Genomic DNA, 21,037 nt, shown 5'->3' with positions numbered 1-21,037 from the left:
GCTTCCCGCTTCAAGTCAGGAGCTTGGGTCTTTCATTTTCCCTGAGACCTGCTGGCAGTATGCCTAGTTGAATCAATAAATAGTGAAGGAGAAATAAATAGTGAAGGATGATTATCTTTAGCTAAACATATGACTGTGCTAGAATATACCGAACGATAGATGTGGGTTAGCTATCGCTAAGCCAGATAGCCTAAGAAACTGACTTAGTGACTGACGGTCTCCCAGAAGCTTCCTGTGTGTTTTTTTGTTTTTTTTCAGACTATGCTTAGCAGATGTTTGGAATTTTTTTAGGCACCTGAGGGTAGGAATGCTGTCAGTTGCTGGTGAAAATCTTTACTGTGATTAGATAACATTAGAGTTTAATAAATATTAATATATGAAGTCTGCTGTCTGCTTTAACCTTGCTAGGAATTTATTTTACATAGATAACTCCTGATAACCAGTCTTTGGCAACTGTGTATGTTTCACATTTCGTTTTTTTTTTAATTGCAAAGAGCAAGAGATTCATGTCATTGGTCTCAGTCTGCCTTTAAAGAAAGGAAAATAGTAATAGATTTTTTTTTTTTCTTTTCCTTGTTCACACCAACCTATCTGTAATTCCTTTGTGCAAAAAGTTGTCTTTCGGGATATACAAATGAATTAAAAAGTGAGAAGTTGGTGGAGTGAAGAAGGGGGAATTCATTTGAGAGAACTCAGGGCTTAAGGTATGACAGCTTGGTACATCCTCAGAACACCAAGGAGTTTGGAAAGCCTGGAACAAGCTTACATTTGGAGGCCTTCCAAGAGCTGAGTGGATAGGCAGATGCCAAACTGTGAAGGCTGTGGTCTTTGCTGAGGAGTTTGGATTGTATTTGAAAGGCGGTGGAAAGTCACTAAAGAATTGTGAGCAGGGGAGTGACATAATGAAATATGTGTTTCATAAAACCAGCCCAGTGACTCCGGGATCCTTGAAGGAGGATGGATTTCTTGGGGGCAGGGAGGGGTGAGGCTTATCAAAGAGTTCAGTGAGGAGGCTGTTAGGATAATCCAAGGGTGAAAAAGTCCAGGACGAAGGAATACAAAGAAATGTTATCTGGCTTAGTGGTCCTCAATCCTGGCTGCCTTTAAACTTAGGGAGCTTTTCTGAAATACAATGTCCAGGCCCTACCTAGACTGAGTGAATCAGAATACTTGGGGAGGGGGTGGTCGATGTTTTTAGAAAGCTCCCAGGCCAGGCACGGTGGCTTACGCCTGTAACCCCAGCACTTTGGGAGGCTGAGGCAGGAGGATTGCTTGAGCCCAGGAGTTTGAGATCAGCCTGGGCAACACAGCGAGACTCTGCCTCTACAAAAAGAAAGTTAAAAACTTAGCCAGGCATGGTGGTACACGCCTGTAGTCCCAGCTACTCAGGAGGCTGAGGCAGGAGGATTGCTTGAGCCCAAGAGTTCAAGGCTACAGTGAACTGTGATCATGCCACTAGACTCCAGCCTAGGTGACAGAGTGAAACCCTGTCTCAAAAAAAAAAAAAAAAAAAAAAAGAAAAGAAAAGAAAAGAAAAGAAAACTCCCCAGCGTAATGCTACCTACATCCAGGGTTGGGAGTCACCAGGATCTCCTTACCTTACTACAAGTGTTTTTGGTCATGATTTGCTTCTCCCAGTGACCTCCCTGTGGAACCCACCCATCAGGTAAAGATGGGTTGTAATTAATCCATGTGCACAACATTCCTGCAAAATTGGCCACCTTGATGTCATCAGAATTGATAAGCAGTGTCTTCCTTCCCATTTGAAGGAATCTTTGTCACCACGGGGAGGAGAATGCATCTTGGTTTAGATCAGAAAGCACCGCCTTCCTGCACACAGCTGACATGGTTCTCTAGCAATTAAAGCATCAGCTTTTTTCATGAATCTTCACCCATATGTCTATCAAATTTTAGGGAATCCAGGGAATCTGCAAAGTGCTTGAATTTTCTTACATTCCTTTAATTTCTGAGAATTGCATTTTAAAAAAAAAACAAATTCACTTTACCATTTGCATCAAAGCCTGATTTCGGTAGCCTGTTATCAAAGAAGAGAGGAAACCCAAAAGTTCCCTCTGTGAAGCTAGAGCGAATGGAAGATTGAAGTAATCATATCTTGGTTAGACCCAATTACTGTTGCTCAACCAGCTAAGATAACAGAGTTCAAAAGAATGATGCTGGGGGTGGGGAATTTTTGTTCAGCTTACTGTTGAGGGGTGATGGGAAGACAGGGTCATCCCGTCATGCCAGGAAATGTGCAAATATGGCCTAATGGTTCCCAGCCATACACAAAAGGGTGTCCGGTACCTCATCCATCTAATGTCCAGAACTGCTTTGTGAAACGACTTTGACAAAAGCTGTTTCCAATAAAAATTTCCTGTTTCCTCCTAAGGCATTTGTCTGTTGTTTGCTTAGAGAAAACCCAGGTATAAAAGTTTCATTGTATTTCCATTGTATTTTTAGTTTCTAATGGCATTTTTGTTCAGTGGGGAATGTTTTTTAAAAATCATCCTCATAATTTTCACATCACCACCCACATACATTGAAGGGAAAAATCACACACGCAGAGCTGTGTTAGAGGCCCCACAAAACAAGCATGGGGTACATAAAGGTGTCCGAAGTAATGTAATATATATGCGGTTTTCTGTAATATTTTAAATTTTATTCATTGTTACATAATATATATCATATATATTTGTTACATAATATACATTATATATATATATATATATATTTTTTTTTTTTTTTTTTTTTTTTTTTTTTGAGACAGAGTCTCGTTTTGTGACCCAGGTTGGAGTGCAATGACCCAATCTCGGCTCACTGCAACCTCTGCCTCCTGGGTTCAAGCAATTCTCCTGCCTCAGCCTCCCAAGTAGCTGCAACTACAGGCACCTGCCACCACGCCCGGCTAATTTTTGTATTTTTAGTAGAGACGGGGTTTCACCATGTTGGCCAGGCAGGTCTCGAACTCCTGAGCTCTGGTGATCTGCCCGCCTTGGCCTCCCAAAGTGCTGGGATTACAAGTGTGAGCCACCACGCCCAGCCTGTTACATACAATATTTTTAAAGGGAAGAACCTGTCTCGCAGGAAGAACCTTGCATTTTTGTAAGTAATTGTTCCTTCTCTCACTATGGCATTTGAATGTAGAAATCTCATTTTTTAAAATTTTTTTATAAGTTTTTTTTTTTTTTTGAAATGGAGTCTCACTGTATTGTCCAGGCTGCTCTTGAAGTCCTGGGCCCAAGCAGTCCTCCCACCTCAGCCTCCTGAGTAGCTGAGAATACAGGCAGAAACTCTTTTTCCTTTTTACATTTTTTATAGAGGTGAAGTCTCGCAATTATTGCCCAGACTGGTCTTGAACTCCTGGCCTCAAGTGATACTCCTACCTAGACCTCCCAGAATGCTGGAATTACAGGTGTGAACCACCTCACTTGGCCTCAGAAAGCTCATTTTTAAGGAGAGGTGGTTACTTCTCTGTTTCCTCATGTGTTTATCTCAGAGATATTAGTAATCCACATTTTAGGATCAATATGAGGTGTAAATGAACTAATATGCACTAGTGCTTAGACAGGGCCTTTATGCATATTAAGCACTCAGTAAAGTGACGCTTTGATAGAACTGTTGAGAGGCAAATGGGAAGACTGCATGGAGGAGGTGGCATTCGGTTGGGATCTTGAAGAGTGAGTGAAATTTCATCTTGAGCATTTCAGGCCGGAGAATTCACTGTGTGGAGATGAGCACCAAATTTACTTTGGCTAGAGCGCTCGGCTACAGCGAGCTGAACAATTAGGTTGGCCAAGTTGGCCAAGTGGAGAGCCTTGAAAACCTTGCCGGGATGTTTAGACCTTTTCTTTTTTCTTTTTTTTTTTTTAATATACAGGGTCTTGCCCTGTTGCTCACGTTGGAATGCAGTAGTGTGGTCACGGCTCACTGCAGCCTCGACCTCCTGGGCTCAAGTGGTCCTTCCGCCTCAGCCCCTCAAAAGTAGCTGGGACGACAGACGTGCGCCACCATGCCTGGCTAATTTTTGTATTTTATGTAGAGAGGGGGTCTCCCTATGTTGTTCAGGCTTGTCTTGAACTCCTGGGCGCAAACAGCCCACCCAACTCTGCCTCCCAAAGTGCTGAGACTACAGGTGTGAGGCACCGCACAGAGCCAAGACCTGATTCTTTAGGCATGGAGCTCCAGCGAAGTTTGCGAAGGAGAGAGAAGATTAATACTGTAACTCGGAAAGTTTGACGAGGCAGGATTGGTGGACAGATTCTCTTCAGAGAGGGGAGTCTACAGACCCAAAGTTTTATTAATAATTAGGAGATTAGAGCAAAAGTAATGGCATGAATTGGGGAATGAAACTCTGTGACTCGCATGTAGATATAGGTTCATTTCACATTAAATAAAATAAAAATAACTGATTTTTAAAAATCAGTACCTACATTAATTAGATTGTTAGTACTTTCTCCTGACCTATGAATTGGAAAGTGTAGGAGCGAGGTCAACAAGTATTCCATTTTCTAAAAAATATGTGACAACTTTTTACAGTTTTCTAATTCTGATTTTTACAAAAACAGTGGATTAGGGTCTCATTTGAATGCAGCCTAAGTTTTCATGAGTGGACTTTTTGTGTTGGTAAAATAGTCATATGCTTGTCTATTTCCCATGGTTTCATATCAAAAGGAAAGACAAATTCTCATTTTTTTAGGGTGAAGACAAGAAAGGATAAGATGATTAGGTCTCTGCCATTTGGGGAGTACTGCTTTTTAGCCGTTGTATAAACTGTTAATTAAATTATCTGCTGAAGAAGCAAACGTTCGCCTGTTTACATTCTTTCTAACTAAGTGGCCCTAAGAGTGACTATTTTGACACAGCTTTTCTGATCAATTTATGACCATTTGGAGTCATTTTATTTCTTAGGGCCAGTAGAAAATAAGAGAGACAGCCAGGCACAGTGGCTCATGCCTCTTATCTCAGCTACTTGGGAGGCTGAGATGGGAGGATCATTTGAGCCCGGAAGGTCGAGGCTGCAGTGAGCTGTGATCGCACCACTGCACTTTAGCCTAGGTGACTGAGCAAGACTCTGTCTTAAAAAAAAAAAAAGGCCAGGTGCGGTGGCTCACGCCTGTAATCCCAGCACTTTGGGAGGCCGAGGCAGGCGGATCACAACGTCAGGAAATCGAGAGCATCCCGGCTAACACGGTGAAACCTCGTCTCTACTAAAAATACAAAAAATTAGCCGGGCGTGGTGGCAGGCGCCTGTAGTCCCAGCTACTCGGGAGGCTGAGGCAGGAGAATGGCGTGAACCCGGGAGGCGGAGCCGAGATTGCGCGACTGCACTCTAGCCTGGCAACAGAGCGGGACTCTTCTCCAAAAAAAAAAGAGAACAAGACAGGAATATGCATTTTTGTGTTCCTCAAATCACATAGGAGCTTAAATAAATACTTTGTAAAGTTAGATTGTTTAAAAAACTAATATCTTACATCTTCCATGCCTCTTGGCCTGAAACTATTTTTCTAAGTAAAGCAGGCGCATGCTCTGGCAGTATTGGCTAGTGAATTAGTATCTAATTAAGGCTTTTGTATGTGTGCTGATCTAGTGCCGTGTCTCTATCGTCAAAAAAGGGAGGGCATTGAGAATTTTTGGTTACTCACCACTTACTAAGTTAAATATTAAGAAAGCAAGCACATTTACTTTTTAACAATCTATTGTTCAACGTCTAACAATCTGTTCAATGAAAATAACCTCTAAGTAGCCAAATGAAATGTGTGTTTAAAATATTTTTAAAGACAAACAGCCTTTTTTCTTTCCATATCTATCTTTTGTAGGAGGGGGCGGGCACACAGATAGGGCACAAGTAATTTCTTCATTCTTTTTTTTTTTTTCTTTTGGTTACAGAGTTTTACTCTGTTGCCCAGACTGGAGTGTAGTGGTACCATTGAGGCTCACTGCAGCCTCAGCTTTCCAAGGTCAAGCAATCTTCCCACCTCAGCCTCCAGAGTAGCTGGGACTATGGGAGCGCACCACCACCCCTGACTAATTTTTGTAATTTTTTTCTTGGGTAGAGACAGTTTCACCATGTTGCCCAGGCTGGTCTTGAACTTCTGGACTCAAATGATCCTCCCACCTCAGCCTTTCAAATGCAGGGATTATAGGCGTGAGCCACCACACCCAGTCTAATTTCCTTATTTTTTAAAATAAAATGTTGAGCTTGTATATGTTTTTCCAGCAATATCGTTTTCTGGGGAGTGTTTATTTAATAATTTTATTTAAAACATCTTTATTTCCTTACTGAGACAAAATGTGGATATACACATATGAAAAAAAGTAAGCTCAAATAATTCACTTTGGAAAATTCTACACTTCTATTCAGTGCAGACATTGAAGTTCTTCCACACTGATGTCACTCTATCGTTCGCTCCCAATTCAATCCTAAGTCTTGGGTTGAATAATGCTACTTTCACTGCTACACTGAAAAGATTAATGAAGTTCACTTTGCCATGCTATTTATTTCCAGGCTACTGCCATAACTGTTTTTAGTTTGGGTATTAAGGAACTCATCAGGAGATGGCAGGTTTTGTTTTGTTTTTTTCTCTTTCCTGTGCTCAGTGAGTAAATTCCCACTTGCTTTAATGAATTTGGATTTTCTTAATTACCTTTCTTCAAAGGCCAAGGAACTCATGAAATAATAGGTGAAAAAGTGCTTTGAAAACATAAAGTTACTGGACAAAAATAAGATGTGTACACTTCTAATATGAACTATTAGTCTCCCACTTGGTTGAGAGAGATGCTTAATGAAGATTTGAATGTGGCATTAATTATGCAATGTTGAGAGCTTTGTAAATGAGTGAATAGACTTGTGTAACTGAGAACTCTCATGGCCTGAGGAAGGTGGGAGGAAGAGTTGAAAGGAATATTCTTTGTGCAAGCAGAGACACCAACTAATGTTCCCAGGACCTCCTCAGTGAGTCAGTTTTAACAGGATTGTAAATATGTGCTCCAATGAGTTTTAACACAGTGTGTCAGTTGCTCTTGGCCTTTCTGTTTATCGATACTATCTACAAGATGTTAAACCACAGGGAGGTAGAAGCTTTATTAGCCATTTCTGCCTGCCAAGATTGTGGGATTTACTGACTTCGTGCCCTCCATATTCCTTGACAGCCTGAGCGTCTCCTGCTGGATTAATATCCGTTGAGTACCTGAGCACTCGACAGTGAGACAACACAAGGTCAGGGGCTTTTGAAACACCCAACCCTTGGGTGTCAGAAAGCCTGTGACTTTACTCAGATAAATTTTATTTTAGCGTGTTGGTGGAGGTACTTTGCGGCCTTTTGTTGAAGTGAAAAGTAGTACGATAGGCTGGCCAGGCTTAAAATGAGTTATTTAATCTATCTTCAACTTTCTCATGATGCCTTATTTTCATAACCATTTGTAATCAGAGCACTTCAGAAGCAGCACAAAATGAGTTAACTTGCTCCCAGGACCCCATTTTTATTTTTCGTAAAGGGAAAATACAGCCTCATGTACGTTTGAAAAAATCGGAAAAGACGCATACAAAATGTAAACCATTTGAATTAAACGTGTATGTCTGTTTGCTCCTCCGTATTTTCAGCGGTAGTCGTGTTTTGCTTGTATCATAAAATCAAATCTTATTCAGGGAAAATAAGCATGCTGAGGCACACACAGCTAATTTTGTTTTTCTTCTAATTCTGTTCTAGAAATTGAAGCCAAGGAAGCTTGTGATTGGCTACGGGCAACTGGCTTCCCCCAGTATGCACAGCTTTATGAAGGTAAGCTGGGAATGCCATTTTTTAGAAGTTGGCATAATCATAATCCCTTATTTGCGAATATTACTGATCTGTGACTTATTTTCAGCAGTTTTATAGTTTAAATGTTTTATATTAAAAAAAAAAATGTAGTAAGCATGCAAGACCCCCACCACTGAAAACAAAAGCTAGCACCTTGATGATAATACGCCCATGCCACTCCCACGTCTGCCGCCTGCCACTCCCCCGTCTACCACCTGCCACTCCCTGCCTAAAGTAATCAGCATCCTGAAGACTATCATTTTCTTCCTTTCTTTTTATATAATTCTATTGCATTTCCTGAAAAGTACATTTTTACAAAGTTATTTTTACCTTTATAAAGAGGGTAATGTGTTGTATGTAATCTCATGGGGTTTTTATTTTTCGCTTAATATTGTATTGTTAAGATTCTTCTATACTGTATGGCCTGTTGTTCATTTGCTTTGGCTGCTGTGTAATACACCATTGTGTATTACACAAGAAACCACAGTTTATTCATGTCCACACTCTGGTTGGCGGGTATTTTGGCTTTCTCTGTTTTGCTTTTATAAGCTGTGCTATTGTGAACATTCTTGCATCTATCTTTTGTGGTACATGCATAATAATTCATCTCACTTCTATCCCTAGGAACAGAATTACTGGGTAATAAAGAATATGTATGTTCAATTTTACAATGCAAGTTTTTCGAAAGTGCGTGTACCAATTTTCACTCTTACCAATCTATGTATCCACATTCCCTCAACACTTGATATTGTCAGACTTTAATTTTTGCCAACCAAATGGATATAAAATGATATACAGATTCTGACTGCCATTTCCCTAATCCTTAATGGTAAGAAGAATTTATTCATGTCACTTGGCCACATTTGTTTGCTCACATTATGCTTCTCTTAGTGATTTATAAGAGCTCTTTTTATTCTAAATACTAATCTTTCATTGGTCATATGTTGCAGATATCTTTCCCACCATTTGTAATTAGGCATCTCACCTTTCTCTCGGTTGTCTTTTAATGAATATTATGTTTTCTGTGGCATTCAGTTTTTCAATTGAGAAAAATGGTTAAAAAAAAATAGGATGTGAGCTGAATTCTTATCATCTCATTTTCTTAGCAGTGCCCTGGGGATTTCTTGGATACTGAGATCATTCTCTCAGCTTCTGCGTACGGTGGGGAGTGCTCACGCTCCATGCATGTCAAGATAAATAGGCTGTCCGTGTATTTGTTTGTTTGTTTTGAGACAGAGTCTTGCTCTGTCGCCCTGGCTGGAGTGCAGTGGTGAGATCTTGGCTCACTGCAACCTCTGCCTCCTGGGTTCAAGCCATTCACCTGCCTCAACCACCTGAGTAGCTGGGATTACAGGTGTGTGCCACCATGCCCGGCTAATTTTTGTATTTTTAGTAGATCCGGGGTTTTACCATGTTGGCCAAGCTGGTCTTGAACTCCTGACCTCAGGTGATCCACTCACCTTGGCCTCCCGAAGTGCTGGGATTACAGACATGAGCCACTACGCCTGGCCTAGGCTGTTCATTTAAATGGGAGTTTCATTATTCTCTATATGAAGTCAGTTTAAAATAATTACAGCTATGAACTAAAGCATTCCATTTTATGGGTAACTTTCAAACAAAGGTTGGGTGAATAGTAAAGTGATTCTCAAGTTAGAATACCTGGTCTTCCTTATGTAGCGTAGATTGATTGTACAATATTTTTTTCCAAGAAGATGGATTCTGAATTGTTTTATTGTTAGACTGTGTAAAATATCTTACTATTTCTTCATTCCGGAGAATATTTCCAACCAATTTCTTCTGATTAACTTGCATGCTTATTTTGGTGGAGTTGCTTGTCTTTCCTTTAGAGAGAAGTTTTAACCTGTTAACATTTAAAAGGGCTCTGGGGGAAGGGGGACCAGCATTCTATTGGATTTTCAGTTCATAGCTCTGCTGGAGATAAGGAAAGATAACTGCATTGGCAGTGACACCAAAGCAGCTGTCCTTTTGTTCTCCTATTTAGAAATTAAGTTTTCTTCAATTATGCTCATTTTTTGCATTGATTTGCTGCCAGGTTGCACTTTCTTGTGATATATATGTTTGCTAAGAGCCAATGCCAGTCCCTGTGTCACTTCTTTTCTTAATCCTAAAGCACAGGGTGCATTTGCACAGGTGACATTTGGGGTTCCCTCATGTTCCCAAGTCTTTTGAAGCATAAGCCTACTTTTGGGGTATGCTGCGTATTGTTCTGGGCCGTCGCCTCCCCGTTTTTCCTGCCACTATGTGCTGGGTGAGTACATACACCATACATGCCATACCAACCTACACATGTCCCCCTGTTTAGGTTGATTTGGGTACTTGGCAATTTATACTTCCTGCTTTTCAACCCACAGTGGAAGTTGAGTTCAGAGAATGTCTTCTGTACATCAGTAAACTATCGTCTTTTAAAAGGGAGTCCAGGCGAATACAAGAAAATTACTGGTTTAATTCTTTCACTCCTCACTTGCATTTAATACCTACCAGATTTTTAAAAAATTGTTAATTTGCGTTAGAAAAGGAATCTGAAATATGGCTCTGGGTATACTAACTTAGAAATTCCTAAAATAATATAGTTATTTTCTCACATATAGGTAACAGGCCTGTGAAAATTTCAATTTACATTTATAGATCTGATGTTATACTGTGTAAATATTAAAAAGTATTCCTTAACATCAGCTCTGTTATTTCATCTTGGTGTGTATTCACAGTGAAATACAGGCCAGGAATGGTGGCTCTTGCCTATCATCCCAGCACTTTGGGAGGCTGAGGTGGGAGGATCGCTTGAGGCCAGGAGTTCAAGGCCAACCTGGCCAACATAGTAAGACTGCATCTCTATTTTAAAAATTTAAAAACAAACAAACAAAAAAAGCAAAATACAGTGTCACAACCTTCAAACAGTGTTACAACCTGTCTTGCTTCATTTACTAATGCTCTAGTTTGCATTAACTATAAGTCTTTCTATTTCCATTATAATGGTTCCACTAATCATTTGTCTAAGAGAGACTTAGTCTATAAATTAGTGAAGAAATGTAATTCTGTGATACTAAATTTTATATATTCATAAATCTTTGGACTATAGCCACTTCCTTGGTCTGCCTATATTATCATTTAGGGAACAATGTCAGTAATCCAACTCCAGCCTTCAGAAAAAAAAAATGATAGACTATAAGTTTATACTCATTCTGATATATTATCTCTAGAAAATAGATTACTAAGAATAAGGAATTCCATATCATTCCATAAAACCAGTGATCATAAAAAATGATAAAAACATAATGAACAGTTATGTGCCCACAAGAGCTGAAACAGAACTAATTACCTGTATCTCCAAAACTACTGACAGCCATGTTTATTCCACTGTGTGGCATTAGCCATTTTGAAGGCCAAAGGGATGTTTTATTTTTTATTTATTTTTTTCAGACAGGGTCTCACTCTGTCATCCAGACTGAAGTGCAGTGGTGTAATGAGAGTTCACTGCAGCCTCAAACTCCGGGGCTCAGGTGATCTTCCACCTCAGCATCCCACGTAGCTGAGACCACAGGCGTGTGCCACTATGCCCAATAAAAAATTTTTTAATTTTTTTTGTAGAGACAGTGTCTCGCCATGCTGCCCAGGCTGGTCTCACACTCCTGAGCTCAAATGATCTTCTCTCCTTGGCCTCCCAAAGTGCTGGGATTAGAGGTGTGAGCCTCAGTGCCCAGCCAAAGAGAATTTTTTAGCTTGTGGTGATTCTAGTTTCCTGCTGTGATGACTGATTTCACCCAGGTCTGGTCCAGAGAGTTACCCCACACTGAGACACTCCTCCTCCTGGCACTGTAGTAGCGTTCTACTGAGGAGGCCCATGATTTGCCCTCATAGCTGGAACTCCAAGAGGGTGATAACTTGCCTTTATCCAGTGGCAATTTTAGAGCTGTTGTAAATTTCCACAGTGGCTACCTCCACTCTGCTTTTCTTGGGTATATTTACTTGCCAAGGGATCTTTTTAGGCAGTCCAGAGAAAGGAATTCCTCCATTGAGTTGACTATTTCCCCCTCTGGTTTTCAGTTCTGATACAGCTTCTTCATTGTCTTGAGAGAACTGAATGAACTCTTCTACAGATTAAAGGATTTGAGATTCTGTTCTATAGCAACTTTAAAGCTAGCCCTTTCTTTTTAGGGGAGTTATATCAGTTCCTACAAGGCCATATTGCAGTGCTAATATTTGTTTTTAAAAAAGCATATCTTGAATTCTCCTTGGCTCTTGATGCCATGTGAGTGGATTACATTCCATTTCCTACCACTTTTCATTGTTCTCTAGATCTTTCTGTGGCTCAATTTTTCTTCCATGACCTTTTCCCTGATCACACATGAGCAAAGACACACACACATACACACGGCCCAGCCACATTAAAAGGCAGCATTCTTCTGACAGTCATTGTGGCTTAAATTATAATTTATACTGGAGGCTTATTGCCTGCTAGTTTGTTTAAAGGTATAACAATGTTCTGAGCCACTTCTCCTTGACCAGAAGAAATATTTTGAGTTTCCACCACTTTAAAGCTGAAGCTCCTTTAGGACAGTGACGCAGGATTGGCTTGAATTGCCTTATTGTCCCATAGAACTTGATGGGGAATGAGGCGTCCTACAGGAGGTGCTCAGTACATTGCTGAAGAGTTTCTTCCCCGCTTTGGTAAACTGAGCTATTTGGCAAATTGGGTTATAGGTGCTCAACAAATACATTTGTTTATTTTTCTTATAGATTTCCTGTTCCCCATCGATATTTCCTTGGTCAAGAGGGAGCATGATTTTTTGGACAGAGATGCCATTGAGGCTCTATGCAGGTAAATGGACACGTTTTGAGTGTTTTCCTTTTTTATTTTTTAAGAACACAGTACTTATCACTAAGATAGGCTTTGCTTGCTTTTGTCCTTGCTAATTGTGTTAGGTCTTTATTGGCAAACCATATAGCGATAGGAGACCTTTTAATTAAAAATTAAGTAAAATATTGTTATTTAGTATTGCCATTAAAATAGCATCCACACTGTCCTAGGAAGTACTCAAATAATAGCATTCCATATTTGAGATGATATAATTGGTGTAACAAGTAACAACTCTAAGGTAGTTAGGAAACTCGGATTAAGGTTTCCTAAAAGGCTACGATGGAAATTTAGCATGTTCAGAGGAATAAATGGAGGGTGGCGTATAAAGACAGGAGCAGCGCTTGCATTCCAGGGAAGCTCCTCTCAACCTCTTCAGTTTTCCCTCGTATAAAATAATGATAGGATGAAATAAGGCTATAAAATAACTCAGCACGGCCTTTAACGTATAGGCAACAGGCAGTTAAATGATGTGAAATTGAATGAAACTGTCAGAAATTCTTGATGGTTGTGCTTTTGGGTCTTCAAGCTAAGAGGCAGCTTATAGGTTTTAGTGAGGTAGAGGTAATAAAACCTGCAGCAGACAACGATGGGACACTGATACTCCTTTCAAGCTCTTCATGACATTTTTCATCCTTTCTAATTTTTCTCAAAAGCTAAAATCCCTTAAAAGCTGAATTCTGGGGGAAAAAAATTATACACAGACTAAATTCACATAGTTTGATGTGATTATGAAACTAAATAAGTATTATTTTAATTTCAGGGTTTTTCTGTTTTTGTTTTTGTTTCTGTTTTTGTTTTGTTTTGTTTTTGTTTTTGTTTTTGAGAAGGAGTTTCGTTCTTGTTGCCCAGGCTGGAGTGCAATGGCAAGGTCTCAGCTCACTGCAACTTCCACCTCCCGGGTTCAAGTAAATCTCCTGCCTCAGCCTCCTGAGTAGCTGGGATTATAGGCACCCACCATCACGCCCAGCTAATTTTTTATATTTTTAGTAGAGGCTGGGTTTCACCATGTTGGCCAGGATGGTCTCAAACTCCTAACCTCAGGTGATCCACCTGCCTTGGCCTCCCAAAGTCCAGGGATTATAGGCGTGAGCCACCACGCCCAGCCTATTTGTGTGTGTGTGTGTGTGTGTCTGTGTGTTTTGTTTTGTTTTCTTTTGTTTTGTTTTAAAGAGAAGGTCTCACTCTGTCACCCAGGCCGGAGTGCAGTGGCACAATCATGGTTCACGGCAGCCTTGACCTCCCAGCTACAGGTGATCCTCCCACTTCAGCCTCTGGAATAGCTGGGACTACAGGTACACACCACCATACCCAGCTAATTTTTGTATTTTTTGTAGAGATGCGGTCTTGTCATGTTGCTCAAGCTGGTCTTGAACTCCTGGGCTCAAGCAATCACCCATCTCGGCCTCCCAAAGTGCTGGGATTAAAGGAGTGAGCTACCACACCCCGTCTCGGTATTTTTTTTTTAATTTGGAAAAACGTCATGAAGGTAGAATGACGTCCAGTATTTCTTTCCACTTTGTAGGCAAAGAAAGCAGTGGTAGTTCTGTTTTCTGCCTTTCTTGTATAATACAGTGTTATTTGAAGCAGCCAAAGTAAGCAGTGGTTTGGGGCAGATAGATGGAATATTTAGAATAGTATATGGACTAGACGAATTCTCATGGTTTAAGAGAGGAAAACACAAAGAGTCCTCTTAAAAAGTGACAGAAATACTGTCACTTTTCTAGTCCAATTAAATGACTCATAGAAATGTACAGGGCATGTACCCATTTTCTGAAAGAAAGCTAATTCTAAGAACTTCACTATGGAGTATAATATCATAACTATGTCATCAGGAATGAAAAAAACGTCACAGATGCAGTTTCGGGAAGGGAAGGAGTCCGCATCTGGAATATGAACTACAGACATTTTTTTAATGTTTTCATGCTTAGCTGTGGAGCAGAATTAATCTGTTTTCAATCCATCACTGGTGATCATGCATATGCATGAGGTCACTTCTGAGATGCATCTTAGGAAATATTTAAGCATTATGTCATTTCACACATTTTAAGCCAGTTAGAGAGTGGGTGCTCTGGACAGCAGCAATAGTTTAGGAATTCTTGGGTCGTAAAAATATCACTGTAGCATTTCAGGCCAAAGGGTCATGATTAAATTCTTGAATGCTCTTTCAGAATATCAGTTTGTGAAATGTCGTTTTCCATTTCTGGGAGAAAAAGCGTCCTCTGCACTTTGCAATTTACACTGGCTCTGAGTACCTTTTGGGGAGCCACCTTTCTTTGGAGCAAATACATCTGTGCTGCTAGATCTTTGGCAAAAAGAAAAGCCTAGAAGAAGCAGACTCTGCCAAATATGCTAGTTGGACTTCAGTTTTCTCTCCTGCGTAGAATAACACCTCATAGGAAATGCAGTGATGGATGTCAGAGCACTTTAAAACTTAAATTATCAGGCAAATTTGAGTAAGTGCAAAAAGGCCTAGGGTTGGATTTTCTTTTTTAAAAAAGGAAATTCTTCAGAACACAGTAATAGTAATCAACTGGTTTGTAATGGAAAACCCCAAGGCTCTTGTCCACAAGTTCACATAAAAGGACTTTTCATGAAAATGATGCCCCTTTTGAGAGGCCTAAACAAATGTTCAGAAGAAAAGGGACTTCTATCTAGTGTATTTCAAGCACCTTCGTTTATTTTATTTATTTATTTATTTTTTTGAGATGGAGTCTCGCTCTGTCGCCCAGGCTGGAGTACAGTGGCGCAATCTCAACTCACTGCAACCTCCGCCTCCCAGGTTCAAGCAGTTCTCTGACTCGCCCCCGGAGTAGCTGGGATTACAGGCACCCGCCACCATGCCCAGCTAATTTTTTGTATTTTTTTAGTAGAGATGGGGTTTCACCATATTCGCTGGCTAGTCTTGAACTCCTGATCCACCCGCCTTGGCCTCCCAAAGTGCTGGGATTACAGGCATAAGCCACTGTGCCCAGCCAGCGCCTTTCTTTAAAACACATTACAAATTCTGAGCTGTCAGCTGCATAGTGTAGTTGAGATACTTGTTGTACTGATCATGTGATATTCACTTCATTTGCTAGACCTGCCTCTTCCAAATACCTTTGGCCTATGGAATTCAAGGGCCAGCAAAATAACGAAGCTACAGTATTATTTGAAATGTTGCCCTGAGATTTGGAAGTTCTCTCCAGACGACAGACTTTTTATAGACTTTTGTCTTTGCCTTGTTGATATTTTCTGAACAGTTGATTTTAAATACATGTGGTAAAATGGTTGCAGAAAATCAACTTAAACAGTTTATAAAATCTTTCCCACCTACCTCCTCCTCTTGTACTGGACCGTATTTTATGCAGGGATCTTATAAGTGATCTCATATATACCCTAGCATTATTCTTAGTTTAGAGTGTTCATGTACCTGTGACATTTATAGATCTTACGGCTCCTTTGGTCAAGAAGTAAGTAGGGGCTTCTTTTTCTACTCAGGGCAAGAAGACTTGTAGACTTAATGGGTTTTATGAGAACAATGACATTGTCTTAAATATAAAGTTTGGCAATAACCAAAAGTTACAAGTGTGGGACTATAGGTTTTTTGGATTTAGATTGCTAAGCAGCATTTTTACATTCACACTGCAAGGGGTTCATGTATCTGCCCTTGGAGATACATGAGACAAGTGGCTTGGAGAAGTGGCTTAGGCCTGATCTTGCTAGCTTTTCTATATAATGCAATTCCAGTGGTAAGGCCAAGATTATGAGAGCTATACTCAATAGTAATCCTGGAGGAGTGACTGACTTTGTCTTGAAGCATGTGCAGATAGTATTGTGAACTGTGATTCACTACCAGGATACCTCTTGTGAAATGTTCTTTCTATTGCTTGCCTTTCTAAAGCTTCTGAAAACTATTCCAAATAGCTATTTTCCTTGGGAATTAAAATCGACTCCTTCTATAAACACAGCAAAGAATTATGTGTACTTAAAGTGACAGTTGTATAATGAAAAATAGATTTCCACACTGTCATCTGCAGTATGCACTTTGTTGTAGAGCAGCCCGTCAGATGCCTTAGCCATGCACAGCAGCCCACCTTAGAGCAGATTTTAACTTTGTCACAATGTCTGGTCTGTTAGAAGGGAAGCATGTAGCCGGGCACAGTGGTTCACGCCTATAATCCCAGCAATTTGGGAGGCCAAGATGGAAGGATCACTTGAGCCTCCACGAGTTGGAGACCATCCTGGGCAACACGGCAAGACCCCATTTCTATAAAAAATTTAAAAAATTAAGCAGGCATGATGGCGCATACCTGTAGTCCCAGCTACTTGGGAGGCTGAGGTGGGAGGATCCTGTGAGCCCAGGAGGTCCAGGCTCCAACGAGCCATGATAGCACCATTGCATTCCAACCTGAGTGACTCTGTCTCAAAAAAAAAAAAAAAAAAATGAATGAAAGAAAGAAAAGGAAAGGCTTGGAGTAGCATGTAATTTTTTTTAAAGCAATTGCACAGATTCCAAGAAAATATCTTTAAGAATTGTAACCATTTTTGTGAGAGTCTTACTTGGAAAACTGTTTCTTTTCCCCTTCTCCTTCTTCTCTTCTTTGTTTTTGGCCTGTTTTTACTTTGAATACAATGGGGCCCAGGTCCCCACCTGCTGTGCTTTTATCTGGGTTCCTGCAGCTCCATGCAGAGAAGCTCTTGAACCTTTGATAGGCCAGCCTTGTGCTCCTCCCTCTTCAGAGCAGGGTACAAGTTGCCCAGGAGATAAGAGGGACACATTCCTGTGGAGCCCAGCCTGGGAGGGTTCTTAGGGGGATGGGAAAGGCCCAGGCTTCTGGACAGATGGGTTATGAAACCAGCATTTCAGCCACTGTGTGAGGAATCCCTTAGGATATAAGTTGCTTTCATTTATTACTACCATTAATATTTATGTTAGAAAGGAGCACAGATGGCCAGGCGCGGTGCCTCATGCCTGTCATCCTAGCACTTTGGGAGGCCAAGGTGAGCAGATTGCCTGAGCTCAGGAGATCGAGACCAGCCAGGCAACATGGCAAACCCCCACTTCTACCAAAAATACAAAAATTAGCTGGGCGTGGTGGTGGGCGCCTGTAGTCCCAGCTGCTCGGGAGGCTGAGGCATGAGAATTGCTTGAACCTGGCAGGCAGAGGTTGCAGTGAGCCAAGATCACGCCACTGCACTCCAGCCTAGGCAATAAAGCAAGACTCTGTCAAAAAAAAAAGAAAGAAAGAAAGAGAGAGAGAGAGAGAGAGAAAGAAGGAAAGAAAGAGAAGGAAGGAAGGAAGGAAGGAAGGAAGGAAGGAAGGAAGGAAGGAAGGAAGGAAGGAAGGAAGGAAGGAAGGAAGGAAGGAAGGAAGAAAGGAAGAAAGGAAGAAAGGAAGGAAAGGAAGGAAAGGAAGGAAAGGAAGGAAAGGAAGGAAAGGAAGGAAAGGGAAAGAAAGAAAGAGAGAGAGAGAGAGAGAGAGAAGGAAAGAGAAAGAAAGAGGAACACAGAAGTTACTGGGTTTGAGAGTCACCATGTTTTAATCGTGTGGACTTAGACAACATCTGTGACCTCCCCAAGCCCCATTTCCTCATTTGTAAAGTGAAGGTTAATCATAATATCTGTACCATAGGTTTGTTGGGAAGATGAAGTCATACATAGGAAGTGCCTAGCATAGTGCCTGGCCCGTATTAGGCCTCGTTTGTGTAGCTGGAACTGTGATTTGATATCAGTACTGTTCCTGTAAGTAAATAAGGCCCCAGCACAGTACATTCTTTGGGGGTCCTCCGGGACAAATGAAAACCACAGAAACCCTAGGGTATAACTCTGGGCTTTAGGTCTGTAATGCTATTAGATTGGTGCTACTAACATAAAAAGATAATGTTGACCTTTATAGAACTGGCCTCCTGGGTCTTTTTCGTTCGACTAAAATCTAGAGTTTGTGAAGCTAAACCTCTCCCCAGCCCTATAGGCCTCTGTGACTAGTAAATTCGGTTATAAACACCATTCAAATATTAAAGCCCAAATGAAGTCAAGTGACTATTTGATTACAGGTTTGATTAAGGGAACCCAGACGTAAGACTAACTGTAACCATTCCGGATTCTTTAAATCTTGAAAACATTTGAGAACTGAAACATTGTGGGTGTAAGTCCTTTAAGTAATTGATACCCCCAATAGAGGGACCTTATATCCACTCATTTTAAAGTGTGCAGACTTTTTCTTAGTTATTTGTTTTCTTTTCCTCCCCATCAACACAGAATTCTTCTGAACATAGGCACTCTGTGCTATCTTTGTTTATTCTATAAACAGGCTACCACATAAGCTATGAAGTCAAAATTGGGCTTATCAGGCAGGGAAAAATACTTTCTATTCTGTTGCATCAACATTGTTAGGCAAACTGCAAGAACAGGATCAGGAAGATAAAGCCCTGAGGTGGTCTCACGTTTCCCAGGAATTTGTGTGAATTAAATGATCTTATCTTATGAAAATGTAAGGATTGCAATTTGTAGGAAAAACTGGAAAACTGGTGATAGCAGATAGCAAACAGACACATTACAGGTTCATTTCAGGAAGGATGAGTGATGACCATCTGGGAGATGGCAGGAAAACTGGGGCCTGAAGGGTTGTCATTCATATTTGTACATACCATTTAGTTCAGCACATTTAAAGAGTTTCTTTTTTCAACTATTGCATTATTTCTCCATGAGGCTTTGGATTTTTTCTGTAAGTGTTTTATTTTCAATGGAACTAAATTTCCCTAATTTTAAATTGATATTGCTGTTTGGCAGAGGTCAAAGTATTGGTATCATAATTACAATAGGATGTGTGTTGCAAAGAAGAATCTGACCTGAGTGCTTAATCTTGAACTCAGTAAGATTTGGATCCTTGAAGTTACAGTATGCAGATTCTTTAAATGATCATTTGTCCTATTGCCATGACTATGGCACACATTATATTGTCCTATAACAGGAAGCTGTTCTAAATATTGGATATTAAAGAGGGCTTCAATTTCCATTCTGTGCAAGGACTCAAAAATTTTAAACAGGCTGTCCAAGATTATGATTCATCAGAGACAACTAAAACTAATTGTTTAAATTTGAGTTTAAATTTGAAATACAAGACACTGTTCATTTTGCCAAAAACTCTACTTGGTTCTTTGTTGCTGTTTCGCTGTTTCTATTTCTGTGAAAGGAGACCTCATAAACTTTTCTCTTTTTTCTTTCTTCTTTTTTTTTTTTTTGTTTTTGTTTTTGAAATGGAGTCTGGCTGTATTGCCCAGGCTGGAGTGCAGTGGCACGATCTCGGCTCACTACAGCCTCCGCCTCCCAGGTTCAAGCCATTCTCCCTGCCACGGCCTCCCGAGTAGCTGGCATCAGAGGCACCCACCATCATGCCCAGCTAATATTTGTATTTTCAGTAGAGATGGGGTTTTGCCATGTTGGACAGGCTGGTCTCAAACTCCTGACTTCAGGTGATCTGCCTGCCTCGGCCTCCCAAAGTTCTGGGATTACAGGCGTGAGCCACTGTGCCCAGTCAGAAACTTTTCTTTCTTAGCATCACATGTGGCAGTCCATAATGGCTCAACCTAAGAGTTACTGGAAGAATGATTTTTCTCAGTAAGAGCAACTCATTGAGAGTTAAAGAATCAGACTTGACAGTATCATAGCTGTGTGCCATTTCACACTAAAATATAAAAATTGAAGTGAAAAACTTAAGAAACATAAAGGTATTCTTATTTTTATTTATTTATTTATTTTGAGATGGAGTCTCGCTCTGTCACCCAGGCTGGAGTGCAGTGGCGCGATCTCAGCTCACTGAAAGCTCCGCCTCCTGGGTTCATGCCATTCTCCTGCCTCAGCCTCCCGAGTAGCTGGGACTACAGGTGCCGACCACCATGCCTGGCTTGTTTTTTTTTGTATTTTTAGTAGAGACGGAGTTTCACCGTGTTAGCCAGGATGGTCTCGATCTCCTGACCTCGTGATCCGCGCACCTCAGCCTCCCAAAGTGCTGGGATTACAGGCGTGAGCCACCATGCCTGGCCAAGGTATTTTTAAATGACTCACTTTTTAAAGAAGTTTCTAATACTCCTCTAGGTATTAGATATTACTGAGTTCCAAGAAACTCCTTAGATATATTAATTGTTTAAAAACAGGTGTTTATCCACTCAGTAGAGAGTGGTTGCCTATCTTTGCTAACGTTATTTCTTTGCTCTATAGGCGTCTAAATACTTTAAACAAATGTGCGGTGATGAAGCTAGAAATTAGTCCTCATCGGAAACGAGTGAGTATACAAATTGCGTAAAAGAATGAGGGGGAAAGGGGCAAACAAAAAAGTGAATGATGTGTTTTGTAATAGCTTTTGTTTCTTAAAGTCTTAGTTTCTTT

The 21,037-nt window shown here is 40.6% G+C and overlaps 1 protein-coding gene across 6 annotated transcripts in view; it reads left to right on the top strand.

Moving 5' to 3' along the window:
- Positions 1-21,037, top strand: part of DLC1 (DLC1 Rho GTPase activating protein) — a 450,692-nt gene that overhangs the window by 409,534 nt on the left and 20,121 nt on the right. For 3 of the 6 annotated variants that reach the window (XM_010375802.2, XM_010375804.2, XM_010375805.2), the window contains 3 exons: positions 7,707-7,778; positions 12,552-12,633; positions 20,870-20,933. In XM_010375802.2, the coding sequence (XP_010374104.2) occupies positions 7,707-7,778; positions 12,552-12,633; positions 20,870-20,933 (218 nt within the window). Of the gene's footprint in view, positions 1-7,706; positions 7,779-12,551; positions 12,634-20,664; positions 20,698-20,869; positions 20,934-21,037 lie in introns of those variants that run through there. The other 3 variants (XM_030937755.1, XM_010375806.2, XM_010375807.2) reach the window with 2 other exon arrangements.

Source organism: Rhinopithecus roxellana, chromosome 9, assembly GCF_007565055.1.
Source record: "Rhinopithecus roxellana isolate Shanxi Qingling chromosome 9, ASM756505v1, whole genome shotgun sequence".
Taxonomy (NCBI): domain Eukaryota; kingdom Metazoa; phylum Chordata; class Mammalia; order Primates; family Cercopithecidae; genus Rhinopithecus; species Rhinopithecus roxellana.
Note: the sequence above shows the minus strand (reverse complement) of the source record. Positions and strands in the feature narration are given on the sequence as shown.